The sequence below is a fragment of the Hyperolius riggenbachi genome, chromosome 9, assembly GCF_040937935.1.
Source record: "Hyperolius riggenbachi isolate aHypRig1 chromosome 9, aHypRig1.pri, whole genome shotgun sequence".
NCBI lineage: Eukaryota > Metazoa > Chordata > Amphibia > Anura > Hyperoliidae > Hyperolius > Hyperolius riggenbachi.
In genome coordinates, this window is record NC_090654.1 from 191,143,202 (window position 1) to 191,157,796 (window position 14,595).

At 42.4% G+C, this 14,595-nt stretch overlaps 1 protein-coding gene across 2 annotated transcripts in view; it reads left to right on the forward strand.

The window, feature by feature from the left end:
* The window catches only part of SLC25A26 (solute carrier family 25 member 26), a 293,689-nt gene that overhangs the window by 261,727 nt on the left and 17,367 nt on the right, over positions 1-14,595 (forward strand). Inside the window, exon 10 of one of the 2 annotated variants that reach the window (XR_011024033.1) lies at positions 3,659-4,066. Coding sequence is in view for 1 of the 2 variants with exons in the window: in XM_068253825.1 (XP_068109926.1) it covers positions 3,659-3,755 (97 nt within the window). In the remaining variant the exon portion in view is untranslated. Of the gene's footprint in view, positions 1-3,658; positions 6,981-14,595 lie in introns of those variants that run through there. The other variant, XM_068253825.1, reaches the window with a different exon arrangement.

Sequence of the window (14,595 nt, forward strand, 5' to 3'; positions counted from 1 at the left end):
ATTTCGTTACATAGTTAATTTGGTTGAAAAAAGACATGCGTCCATCGTGTACCAGGGGGCTGATTCACAAAGCTTTTCTGTTGAACTCTCTCACCTTGGGCCATATGCAATTCACTTTTTCACCTGAGTTTTCTCCTAGGAGATAATTTTTCATCTTCGATTTAAAATAACTTTCGAGCACTTTTCAACTAAAAAAATACCAAAAAAAAGGTGAAAAAGTGCTATCAAAATTATTTTGAGTATTTTCTTTCTTTCTGGTGGCTTAAAAGGCATTTTATTGACAAGTTTAAAATTATCACCTAGGAGAAAACTCAGGTGAAAAAGAGAATTGCATATGGGCCCTTGTGTATTAATTCACAATTTATTTCTCTTTAACTGACTTAGCTCATGATTTATCTCTCCTTATCTAACTCGAGTAATGGTTTATATCTCCTTAACAGACAACTCATGGTTTATCTCTCCCTATTTGACTTCACTCTCATTTTTTCTCTCCTTCTCTGTTTATCTCATGAATGATCTCTCCTCATTTGTTTTATCTCATACATTAGCTTTCCTTACAGTTAAAGTGGACCTGAACTCAGAAGTTCCTCTCTGCTCTAAAAGATATGCAACAGCATAATGACCTTTAAACAAACATTTCTTAGTTACAGCAATAAGGTAACAGAGGCGCCAGAAGGATAAAAGGGACTAAATTAGCTTAAAAACCAATTTGGTAATAGAGGAGGCAGTGGTGGACTTGCCTTCTCCAAGCAGAACACATGACTGTAGATTTTCAGTCAAAAAACGTTTATTGGGTACTCCAAAATAAAGTGCAACGTGTTTCGCAGGTTAAACCTGCTTCCTCAGGCAATACAGATAGGAGTAAAAAATCATCTGCTAATAACATCAAAGCAGAGGCGCTCAGCTTTGATGTTACTAGCAGATGCTTTTTTACTCCTATCTGTATTGCCTGAGGAAGCAGGTTTAACCTGCGAAACGCGTTGCACTTTATTTTGGAGTACCCAATAAACGTTTTTTGACTGAAAATCTACATTCGTGTGTTCCGCTTGGAGGAGGTAAGTCCACCACTGCCTCCTCTGTTACCAAATTGGTTTTTAAGCTCATTTAGTACCTTTTATCCTTTTGGCACCTCTGTTATCTTATTGCTACATTGAGTCCACCCTAGGTGGAGGATTGTACTAACTTCCATCTTCTACTACAGAGAGCGACTTCTTAATCCAGAGTGGGGTCAGGATAATCTCCCCACCTGCCTTGACAGTGGTTGCCTAATGGTAACCCTGGTTTGTGAGTATTACATTCTAAATTACTCTATAAATCTTCCATTACCAGTACATACTACACTATATTGGGCTCTTGGTGTTCTCTTCTTCTCATTTCTTAGTTACAGCTGATACAAATCTTAAAATAAATCTGCACTGTTTCTACTTCAAGATTCATGGAAGCAGACATATTGTTAACCTCCTGTGCTTTCAAATGAGCTTATCTGCCTTATCTGCAATGGCAGTCATGTGGCACAGGGAGGAGATCAAATTTAAACTTGTGATTAGACACAAATGAGGTGGAATTAAACAGGCTAAACTCTCTAAACATGTACAAGGGTGCATTTGTCTGTTTTCCTTCTGTCTTGTGCAAGAGTTCAGGTCCACTTTAAGGTGAAAAATGTGTGAGCTTTGTGACTCTTCCCCTATATTTCCTGCAACAAAACAAATGCTAAAATATCAATTGTAGCATTGCTGAGTACCTAGAAAAAAGATACACTAAAATAATTCCACAATGCATTGTAAGAGACAAGACAAATAACATTTATATCATGCTGGCATACTCAAAGCGTCAGAGCTTCAGCAACTAGGACACGCTCTATAGGCAGTAGCAACGTTGGAAGACCAAGGCCTCCTCACTGAATAGGTGCTGGCTTACTGAATAGGATGAGCCGAGATTCGAACCCTTGTCTGCCGTGTCAGAGGCAGAGCCCTTAAAGGGAACCTTAAGTGATAGTGGTAAAAAAAAGAGAGTTTATCTTACCTGGAACTTCTACCATTCCCCTGCTGACATCCTATGCCCGCGCCGGGAAACAAAATTATCCTCCGCTTTCCTGCACCGAGCTAGTTTTATTTCTGGCGACTGGCCAGTCAGTGGCCACCGCGCCTGCACGGCCGATCAGGGGCCATGTCTATTCATAATAAAGTTTGTGAATTAAAGTATAAAAAAAAAAAAAAAAAAATACTTTTCCTGGTAATCCAGGGAGTGTTTATATCACCATCAAGTGGCGCAAAGTTAAATTACACACACCACAATTTTTTTTATTAAAAAAATAATTTAATTAATCCCCTCCAAAACATCCTCCCACCTACCCCTCCTGACTATCGGCGGTGATCGGCTGTCATAGGCTGAAGCCTATGACAGCTGATCATGGGGATTGGCCGGCGGGGGGAGGAAGGGGGGTATATAATGGATTTAAAAAAAAACACACTTTTTATTAAAAAAAACATAAACACATACAAATAAACAAACAAACACCTGGGAGGCGATCAGACCCCACCAACAGAGAGCTCTGTTGGTGGGGAGAAAAGGGGGGAGGAATCACTTGTGTGCTGTGTCGTGTGGCCCTGCAGCTTGGCCTTAAAGGGAACCTAAACTGAGAAGGATATGGATTTTTCCTTTTTAAATAATACCAGTTGCCTGACTATATTGCTGATCCTGTGTCTCCAATACTTTTAGCCACAGCCCCTCTACAAGCATGCAGATCAGGTGCTCTGACTGAAGTCAGACTGGATTAGCTGCATGCATGTTTCAGGTGTGTGGTTTAGCTACTACTGCAGCCATAGAGATCAGCAGGATGCCAGGCAACTGGTATTGTTTAAAAGGAAACATCCATAGCCCTCTCAGTTTAGGCTCCCTTTAAAGCTGCAGTGGCCAATTTAATGAAAATGTGCCTGGTCTTTAGGGGGTTAAACACTGTGGTCCTCAAGTGGTTAATTGTTGGGATAGCTGGGACTAATGGGCAAATACAATGGGTGGGTTTTATTTATAGTAGCAGTGCTTATTTTAAAGCTATACGGGATAGAATTCGAGAAATAATGTATTTTTTTTTTTTTTTTTGTATTTGCCTATAAAATGCATAAAAAAGTAATTACTGAAAACAAGTATTGGCCACAAAAAGCTTAATTTGTATTGGAAAAAAAGCTATATATCATTTACTTGTGAGGAGTAGTGATAAAGTTATTGGTGAATGAATGGGAGGAGCACTGACGGGACAATTGTTTCTGTCCTTGAAGTGAAAACAACTGTAGGCTGAACACTATCCAGCACACTCTCTTCTATTGTTCTTCTGTGTGGCTCTTCATGCTTTGTTTTCCATTCTTTCTTTCTCTAATCATTGTGATCCCCAGTCATAGGTCTGTATACTGGCTACAGGGCTACAGATAGTTTAAAAAAATAAAATAAAAAAATGTTTGCCATCAATTAGCTTTAGGTGGATAAAACAAAGTTGATTTGTTGTAAAACACAAATATTATTCAATGTCCAATCCAACAAAACTTAGTAACAAATGTAAAATTAGCAGTTGTTACAATAGTCAGTGAAACAAGTTTTGATCAGTTTTTCTGGGTTTTTTTCTTTTGAAAAGTCCTTATGTGTGTGATCTTTTTTTCCATTACAGATTATTTGCTGGCGTTGTCCCCAGGATGACAGCCATCAGCCTCGGTGGCTTCATTTTCTTGGGAGCGTATGACAAAGTGCGCAGGTTGCTCCTGTGAGAGTGGACTGATGTACAGCTCAGGACAGACTGATGAGAGGAACTTCCTGTGGTGAAATATGCAGGAGCAGCACAATCTCAGCACTACAGGTGCAGAATGTACATCAGTAAATGAGTCGCATCCACCCTTCAAGCTGAAGTTTTACCTCAAAAGGAAGGGTTCTACCTTTACCACTGGGCTCTGGACTAAACTGTTATTTTGCCACTCCAATGTGTCATCTGTATTCTAAGGCCAGCAAAACAGTGGTGTTGCTACCGTGCCATGGAACCCAGCACTGTATATCAGAATCAGAATCCATTTATTTTCGCCAAGTAAGTTTGCACCTACAAGGAGTTTGTCTTGGCAGTTGCTTAACAAACACAAACAAAAACAATACAAGGACAGATAGTGTGTATATTACAAGTCAGGGACATTATGCAAGTATAGTGGCAGTAAGCAATGTGAGAATTGTTCATTTTCAGTTCTAGCTGATTACTTTCAGTCCTAGCAGCTCTAACGTGGTTCAGCATTAAGTATGGCTACCGCTTGAGGAAAAAAGCTGTTCCTGTGTCTAGAGATTTTGGTAGCGATTGACCGGAATCTTACTCCTGAAGGCAAGAGCTGGAATATGGAGCGAGCTGGGTGAGAGGGGTCAGAGGCAATTTTGGTTGCTCTCTTTCTGCACCTGCTAGCACAAAGATCCTGCAGGGAAGGGAAGCTAAAGCCAATTATCCTTTCCGCTGTTTGGATGATGCGCTGCAGCTTCCCCTTTTCTAATGCTGAGCAGGAGCCGAACCATACAGTTATAGATGATGTTATGGTGGATTCGATGATTGCAGTGTAGAACTGCACCATTACATTTTGAGTTAGGCCAAACTTTTTCAGCTGCCGTAGATGGTACATCCTCTGTATATATAATATGATTGCAGAATACCACGTCTTAAAACCTGCTTTCCAGGGACAGGCTCAGTGTGAGAGGAGTTTAACCAGGAGGAGGGGCAGTTTGGTCATGCTTACCACTATTTGATGATATTTACAGTGGAGCCTCAATGAAGAGCTAATTCAACAGTGAAGGGAAGGCCCCAAGTGGGCCCTTTGATCAAGGTTAGAACCTAAGTACAGTCTCTACCTTTGCTATGGCACTGCAAAAAAATATATCCAGAACCATTGTGCGTTAGTAAAGCCAAGTGCAGAGGGCTGAAACTGCTTGCTAGTCAGCTTGGGACTTACTGTTTACAAGGGCCTTTTCACACCAAACAGATCACAACACAGCATAGCTAAAAAGTAGCAGAACGTGTTACCTCTGCGGTGCGACTATACAGTGAGGCATGCAGAAAATGAGCCTTACTGCCGCTGTAAAAATATGCTTTACCCAGCATGCTGTGCATTCCTGCGCTGTAACCGGCCACACCACAATTGATGTGAGAGCCCCATAGGGATATCATCACAATGCGCTGTAATGCAGTCATATTACATGTCGGGACACAATGCAACAGACTCGATGTGGAAGGGCCTTAAAGGGGAACTGAAAAGAGAGGTATATGGAGGCTGTCATGTTTATTTCCTTTTAATCAATACCAGTTGCCTGGCAGCCCTGCTGGTCTATTTCTCTGCAGTAGTATCTGATTAAAACCAGAAACAAGCATGCAGCTAGTCTTGTCAGATCAGACTTATAAGTCTGAACCACTGAAACACCTGATCTGCTGCATGCTTGTTCAGGGGCTATGGCTAATAGTATTAGAGGCAGAGGATCAGCAGGGCTGCCAGGCAACTGGTATTGTCTAAAATGAAATAAACATGACCTCCATATACCTCTCTCTTCACTTTCCCTTTAAATGGCTATGATGTGTGTCAGGTTATGTTTTAGACATACCCCTGTATGCTTGTGGATGTAATTAGAGCACTATGGTCTCACACCACCCAGTGTTTAGTCAAAATTTTGGCTTTCAGAGGGATTATATAGTGACACCATAGCACTCTGCACAGCTCCACAATACAGAAAGTTGTCTTTTTGAGATTCGGTCTGATGTGCTTAAAGAGACTCTGTAACAAAATTTTCAGCCTTATTTCTTCTATCCTATACAGTAAGTTCCTATACCTGTTCTAATGTGGTCTGTGTTACTGCAGCCTTTTCTAGTTGCACAGTGGCTGTGTTATCTCTGTTATATGATCTAATCATCTCTCTTCTGTTGGCTGAGGATGGAATGTGTGGAATGTGCTGCACTGCTTGTCATTGGCAGAAGCTATACACACCCTCTCCAAGCTCTGTATGAGTCAGAGACTGAACTACTCTCAAGCCTATCACACTCTAATTAGAAGCCATGTCTTTTGTTTGTAAACACTGCCTAAACTGGCAATTACAAGCCAGGATTGCAGCTGGGAGTGGCAGAAACAGCACAGAGGGGCCCAGGAGAACATAATGAATAGAATGGTATGCTTTTTATTGTAAGAATTGTAGAGTACAGATTCTCTTTAAAGGTGTTTTACCACCTCTATGTAGTATGAGGGCGAACAGATTTTGAATGTTATGAACAGTTTGTGTAGGTAAGCTTTCATACTACATAGAAGTGGTAAAATTGACCAATCAAAATTAGATATGTGTATACAGCCTAATGCTAGGTAAACACTATTTAATTTCCTGGCAGATTGATGGGTAGAAACGATTTCTGACATATCTGGTCATCTCCTGACCGATAACAGGATTGATTTTCCATTCACAAGCGCACAAAATTGATCTGGTTATCGATCGGAAGCTGATTGGACATGTCGGAAATAATCGTTTCCACCTGTGAGTCTGCCAGGAAATTGAATTGGGTCTACCTAGCATAAAGGTAGGCCCATTTTACCACAATAGAGTATGAGGGCCAACAGATTTTGAACACTATGAGCAGCTTGTGTAGGTAAAGTCTCATACTACAATGAGATGGTAAAATAATCAATGACCGACCAATCAAAGTTAAAGGTGCGTACTAGTCTTTTCAGTCCTACAAAAAGATACGGTTGGGTGACGGACAGGAACACTGCTGCTACCCATCACTTCATTATGCAAAACCACAGAGATACAATTACTTTTTTTTACATAGATATATCTCATTTGAAAGTCATAATAATCATGTTACTCCAGATTGAAAGCAACAAATCAGTGTCTGCCTTATCGTTTGTGTTATTTTAATATGTGCATGATTTTTTACTGCATTCTACTAAATCTTTTGCCAGATGAGCCTTGTATTCTGCTGAGGATGATTAAAGATGATTATGTTTTCAAAAGAAATTGTTCATTTGTCTGCAAAATCAATGTGAAAAGTTTTGAAAGTCACTAAGGTACTATAAATGCTGCTCAGTGCTTCACAACTTTTTTGTAATTTTAGGTCACCGAGAGTTTTTCCTATTTTAGTTGTCAACCAGCTCCGAATTTCAAAATGTGACAGTAACCATGGTGCACTCTGTGGAGTATGGACTGTGCAAAAATCTCATCTTCTACCATGGGCATTGCACTGTACAGGGCAGGAGCCCTTGTTACTCTCTTTCAACTCTTAGACTAAAGGTCGTACACATGCAATAACCATCGGCTGATAATGACTGTTTCAGCCGACAATCGTTCTGTGTGTGCAGTGGTCCGGCAATCGATCCTGCTGGGAGTCATTAAAGTGTACCCGAGCCAAAGCTCGGGTACAAAATCAGATACTTACCGAAAGAGAGGAAAGCCTTAGGACTATTCAGGCTTCCCTCCCTGCTCTGGTGTCCCCCGTCAAGTGAGGTCCCCCAAGATGATTAGCGAGAAAGCATTGCCGCTAATCCTAATGGGGCCACGCGAGCCCACATGCGCAATAAGCCGGAGCCGCTAGTGTACGAGCAGCTGCAGGCTCACATGGTACCTGGACGGCCACGCTTGTAACAGAGGAGCACGGCCTTGATCTGAAAGAGAGCCACCCTCAGCGATGGGGAACAACGGAGTAGCGAGGGAACCTCAATAGGATCCTGAGGATTCTCTCTCTGCTGTGTTGGATCCTTAAAGCAGTATAAAACCCTGACATAATATTCAATAAAAACAGGTTTTCCTACTTTTCATATGCCATACGGTTATCATAGTTGCTTTTGTGCATAAGTATTACAGGTCCTTCTCAAAAAATTAGCATATTGTGATAAAGTTAATTATTTTCTGTAATGTGCTGATAAACATTAGACTTTCATATATTTTAGATTCATTACACACAACTGAAGTAGTTCAAGCCTTTTATTGTTTTAATATTGATGATTTTGGCATACAGCTCATGAAAACCCAAAATTCCTATCTCAAAAAATTAGCATATCATGAAAAGGTTCTCTAAACGAGCCATTAATCTAATCATCTGAATCAACTAATTAACTCTAAACACCTGCAAAAGATTCCTGAGGCTTTTAAAAACTCCCAGCCTGGTTCATTACTCAAAACCGCAATCATGGGTAAGACTGCCCACCTGACTGCTGTCCAGAAGGCCATCATTGACACCCTCAAGCAAGAGGGTAAGACACAGAAAGAAATTTCTGAATGAATAGGCTGTTCCCAGAGTGCTGTATCAAGGCACCTCAGTGGGAAGTCTGTGGGAAGGAAAAAGTGTGGCAGAAAACGCTGCACAACGAGAAGAGGTGACCGGACCCTGAGGAAGATTGTGGAGAAGGACCGATTCCAGACCTTGGGGGACCTGCGGAAGCAGTAGACTGAGTCTGGAGTAGAAACATCCAGAGCCACCGTGTACAGGCGTGTGCAGGAAATGGGCTACAGGTGCCGCATTCCCCAGGTCAAGCCACTTTTGAACCAGAAACAGCGGCAGTAGCGCCTGACCTGGGCTACAGAGAAGCAGCACTGGACTGTTGCTCAGTGGTCCAAAGTACTTTTTTCGGATGAAAGCAACTTTTGCATGTCATTCGGAAATCAAGGTGCCAGAGTCTGGAGGAAGACTGGGGAGAGGGAAATGCCAAAATGCCTGAAGTCCAGTGTCAAGTACCCAAAGTCAGTGATGGTCTGGGGTGCCATGTCAGCTGCTGGTGTTGGTCCACTGTGTTTTATCAAGGGCATGGTCAATGCAGCTAGCTATCAGGAGATTTTGGAGCACTTCATGCTTCCATCTGCTGAAAAGCTTTATGGAGATGAAGATTTCATTTTTCAGCACGACCTGGCACCTGCTCACAGTGCCAAAACCACTGGTAAATGGTTTACTGACCATGGTATTACTGTGCTCAATTGGCCTGCCAACTCTCCTGACCTGAACCCCATAGAGAATCTGTGGGATATTGTGAAGAGAAAGTTGAGAGACGCAAGACCTAACACTCTGGATGAGCTTAAGGCCGCTATCGAGGCATCCTGGGCCTCCATAACATCTGAGCAGTGCCACCAGCTGATTGCCTCCATACCACGCCGCATTGAAGCAGTCATTTCTGCAAAAGGATTCCCGACCAAGTATTGAGTGCATAACTGAACATAATTATTTGAAGGTTGACTTTTTTTTGTTTTAAAAACACTTTTCTTTTATTGGTCGGATGAAATATGCAATTTTTTTGAGATAGGAATTTTGGGTTTTCATGAGCTGTATGCCAAAATAATCAATATTAAAACAATAAAAGGCTTGAACTACTTCAGTTGTGTGCAATTAATCTAAAATATATAAAAGTCTGTTTATCAGTACAATACAGAAAATAATGAACTTTATAACAATATGCTAATTTTTTGAGAAGGACCTGTATTGTTCATTTAGAAATTACAAGTTCCCAAAGTACACTTATTTTTTGCTCTGAGAGCTGACTTTGCATTTTATTCATAAGTGTTTTTTTTTTCATCTTGAAATATAAGCAGAAGTGCTTTCTGAGTGTTTGACACTGCAGACTCTCCTGAACACAGACAGAGAAGTTTGTTTACATTCCTCACTTGATACAATTAAATACAAGATAACATTATCTGCAGTTCGGATGCGTCCAGCTTTCCCGGCAGGGAGCTTGTAAGTCCTGTGTTTAACCCTTTGAATGCTGTTCTAGTAAACAAAGGACATGGTGGTAGTATAAAATATGCTGTAAATAATGTTTTAGAGCAAAGAAGAAATGCTGGGTTTCATTTCGCTTTAACAACCCCCTATGCCAGACCGTTCAAAATGTTATTTTCAAAATCCCCCTACCCCCACTGGTTGAAGCCACTCCATTGTCCTAGGGATGTGTCTGCACAGCATCGTTCGCCAAATCCCTGATCCCCGACAGGCAACGTTTGTTGTATGTTGCTTAATTCAGTGATTGTCAACTCAACTGTGAAGTCTATTGCAATTGACTTTTGGAAACACTGTTGAATGGGTGAGGTTTGTTTTTTAGGGTTGTGAAATCAGGTAATCAAGCTGAAATCATACTTGCAGTTAAGTCTTGCCATATTCAGAGCTTAACCGAAGATAGATTCTTTTTTTTTCTCAGCAAATGTTGAAAGGAATTGTTTTATCCATTTACTACATGCTTGGCCACACTAGGAAACCATGAATGGTCCCATGTAATGCTAAAGTCCACCTTGTTATAAGAGGAATAGGGAAACACCTTATAAATGTTGATCCTCTGTGTTTTCTGAACCAGTCACCTGGAACAAGTATGCAGATGGGTTTCCTGACACTCCTAATCTGCTTATTCACTGCAGATGAATGATGTGAAGTTTTACAGCCTGTGGCTCAGCATTGCACAGAGGTCACTGGCATCTTCAGAAGGTCAGTCATGACATCTTCAGTACTTTACTCATGATGGATGTACTTGAAAATGTGCCTTAACCTTCATGGGGAAAAGTCATTACTACATTACTGTATACATTATAAAGAGTTTGACATTTACTAAAGAAGCTTGCTTGTTGTAGCTGCCTCTGTATCTCAGCTGGTGTGCAGGTGACTGCAGTCAGGGCTGGTTGACACTGCAGTGCTTTCCAGCACTTTACGGATTGCCGATTATCAGGACTAACCGATTTTGAATACTATGAATATATTGTGTAGGTAAGCTCACATGCGACAAGGAACTGGTAAAATTGGCCAATCAAATTTGGATGCGAGTACCAGGATTTATATTAACTGGGCAATTTTGAACATATTGCCAGATGATCTTTATTACAGGCAGGAAACTTGCAGTTCCACAGCTCTAATAACAAGTGCAATTTGTACAGCGTTTGGTGGCCATACATCAAGAGATTTTGGCAGCCAATTGACCAAGAGACACTGATCCAATCTGATCATAGAGAAATCTGTTGGCTGCCATAAACTGCAGGCCAATTCTCAATTAATTTAGACATGAAATGTTCCAGGAATTGGCCTAATGACGCTGCCTCCGGCCACATCCCCCCAAATGTTAGATGTACCCCACCCGGTGTCCATGCATTTATACCTTATCTGTTACACCGCCCTCCGAGTGTCTGCGCTGTATTTCTGCACTGTACCTATTGGCACAGCACGTGATGTCGCACATGCGCCCCACGTGCAATACGCCAGTAGCTACATGGGGCACCAATAAGGAAGTACAGTACAGAAATATAGCACAGACCCCGGGGGGACATCCTAAGATTTGGAGGGATGCAGCCGGGGGTTTCCGTCACGTACATAGTTTGAGATTATAGCATGCCATTACTACTGCACACCAGATTCTCCATGTCAGGCTGAGATTTCCCAGCATGTCCGATCGATAGTCTGCCAATTGTGGCTCGAAATTGGTTGAAACTGTGATCAGGCATGCTCTTGGTGGCACCAATTTTATTCCGATTGATAATTATTGAATTGGATGGTTGACAGATAAGGATGACTGTAAAGGTGGGCATACATCTATCTTCATTCATGTCTGTTCTTCCTGCGTCCACCCAAAGGTAAAGATATTGGTTGAAGCTGGAGATCAGTAGATAGATTGCATTATGTCTTGTCCCAGTTTCCCCTCCTGGTGGCGTGTGTGGAATGTACTGCCCCCTGTGGAGCAGGGCTACTGGCACGCTGCAGATTCAGCCTCTGTAACCAGACACGGCCTTGTCACTCACCTTAACATAGCTGGAATTTCTCCTGTGTAAGCCCCTAAAAGCCAGACAGAGCTTCTTCTTTGAACACTGATATTTTGGTATTTGCAGAATTTCTAAAAGCTTTCTAAGCCTTGAATGTATTGCATTAGAGCTTGGAATGTTACCAGCAAGGTGTGTTACCTTTTTGCTCTTGTCCTCTATATAGTTCATGGACAATGACCTAGATTTACAGCAAAACAACGTAAACCATACTTTGGATAAAATGTGGCATTAGCTGCATCTTAAACTAACAGACGTGCTCACCACAGTATGTTACTGCGCTTCGTTCTTCCGCATCATGGATTTCTGCTCCCAACATGGGCGCTAGCATGTTGTGTGATGTCAGCACTATGCACAGAGATGGTGAAATTCAGTAAAATTATAGCCTTGCCTATGCCTGTCTAACACCATTAATGGACAAAAAAATTAGACCGATGAAAGGACAATTGAAGGGAGAAGAATATGGAGGCTGCCATATTTACTCCCTTTTAAACAATACCAGTTGCCCAGCTGCAGTTGTGTCTGAATCACACCAGAAAAGAGCATGCTGATCGGACAAGAAACACCTGATCTGCCGCATGCTTGTTCAGGGTCTATGGCTAAAAGTATTAGAGGCTGATGATCAGCAGGACAGCAAGGCAACAATTATTGCTTAAAGAGGAGCTGTCGGCCATACTATCACAGAAACCACCCCTATATATATATATATATATATATATATATATATATATATATATATATAAATATTTGCTCTACTTACGTAACATATGTATTGCAATGTCTATGTTTTGATTTTAGTGATTTTTCTACAGTAAAAAAGGAGAAAATCCTTAGCATTTCCCATCTTAACTGGGGCTATATTTTGAAGCCAATACTGATGTCATTTCCTCACTTAAGCAGGCCATACACTGGCCCGATTTGCGCCCGTTTCGACAGCAGATTCGATCACTGGGATCGAATCTGCTGCCAATCGTTCACGCTACACGCCGAATTTCGATCCATTTCGTCCGATCCCGTCGATCGTGCCGTGCGGAAAATAACCGTCGATCGCCCGCGGGTAAAGAGCGCATCGCTAGCGGCGTTCGAGTGCCCGACGACCGACGCAATAGAGCCCGCATACATTACCTGCTCCGCCGGCGCGACTGCAGTCTCCCGGTCACCGCTGCTCCGTCTGCGCTCTGGTCTCCAGGTCCGGCATGCCTCACTTCTTCTAGCCCGGCAGGAAGTTTAAACAGTAGAGCGCCCTCTACTGTTTAAACTTCCTGCCGGGCTAGAAGAAGTGAGGCATGCCGGACCTGGAGACCAGAGCGCAGACGGAGCAGCGGTGACCGGGGGCAGTCACGCCGGCGGAGCAGGTAATGTATGCGGGCTGGGCGGGGGCAGCAGCAGCACCACCACCACAACAGATTGTGAACGGTTTCAGGCTGAAATCGGTTCACAATCTGTTTGCTGTAAAGGTAGCCATACGATCCCTCTCTGATCAGATTCGATCAGAGAGGGATCTATCTGTTGGTCGAATCTGATGGCAAATCGACCAGTGTATGGCCACCTTTACTCTCCTCTGCCTGATTTTCCCGCCCTTCACTATAGAAAGTGCATTGTCTCAGCATGAGAAATATCAGAGAGGAACAGAGGTGTGGGAGGGGAAAGCAGGAGGGAAAGCAGCTTCAGCCAATCAGGCTGCATTAGTTAAGTCTGAGGGGAAGAACAGAAGCAAAAAATGACAACCCAGCATGCCCTGCAACTTACTTCCCTTTTATGTACCAAGTAAGAGTCGGGTACGATAATTTATCAACAAGAAAAGTAATAGTGATTTTAACTTTTGGACTGCCTGGTTAGAATCCTTATTACCTGTTTACCAGATAAAAATAAGACAAGACAAATAACATTTATATTGCGCTTTTCTCCTGGCGGACTCAAAGCGCCAGAGCAGAGCAGCAGCCACTAGGGCGCGCTCTATTGGCAGTAGCAGTGTAAGGGAGACTTGCCAAAGGTCTCCTACTGAATTAGTGCTGGCTTACTGAACAGGCAGAGCCGAGATTCGAACCCTGGTCTCCTGTGTCAGAGGCAGAGCCCTTAACCATTACACTATCCAGCCAACTGCCAATAAAGAATTGATTTTTTATTTTATGGCTCGGGAGCCAGATGTGGCGTTTTTGATGGCTACATCTCGTTTACAGACAAATCAGTAAATGTTGAATCACTAAGCTTACGCTGCTCAAGCAGCACAGCTTAGTGTGGCAGCCCAAGTAACATTTTCAAAGTAGGCACGCTACTGCTGTAGCATGCACTACTAACTTACTCGCGCTACCCCAAAATGAACGGCTGCTTCAATTGTCCCACTCTGGACCAACAGATCCGGTGACTTTGTAGGATGAGATTCCCACACTTTGGCACACTAGGCTGCCTGTCAAGTATTGGCCCAAAGTGCAGTGATATCGTCCTACAAAGTGAATCAAACCTCAAGTCAGCTAACTAATTGTGCAAGCTGTTAATCGGTATTTGTCCTGTCTGGTTCTCGGGGAAATTGCTGATGTTGCTGAAACCCAAGAGAAGCTGAAGACGTATCTGCCACTTTCGCTGCCCAGGGGATCAACTGTATACACATCACCATGGCAACAGGGACGTGAGCCCTACTGTCCCAGTTTGAAACATATTGTATGGCTCTCACAGAATTACATTTTAAAATATGTCCATTTAACCACTGCCTGGACCGATTTAGTGTAACAGGCAATGGATGGAAATACTACAATTAAAAGGTTGTAATTACACCCCCCCCCCCCTTCCTACATTCAGACACCTATCACAAACCCACTCCCTATTCCTGGGGTTCAG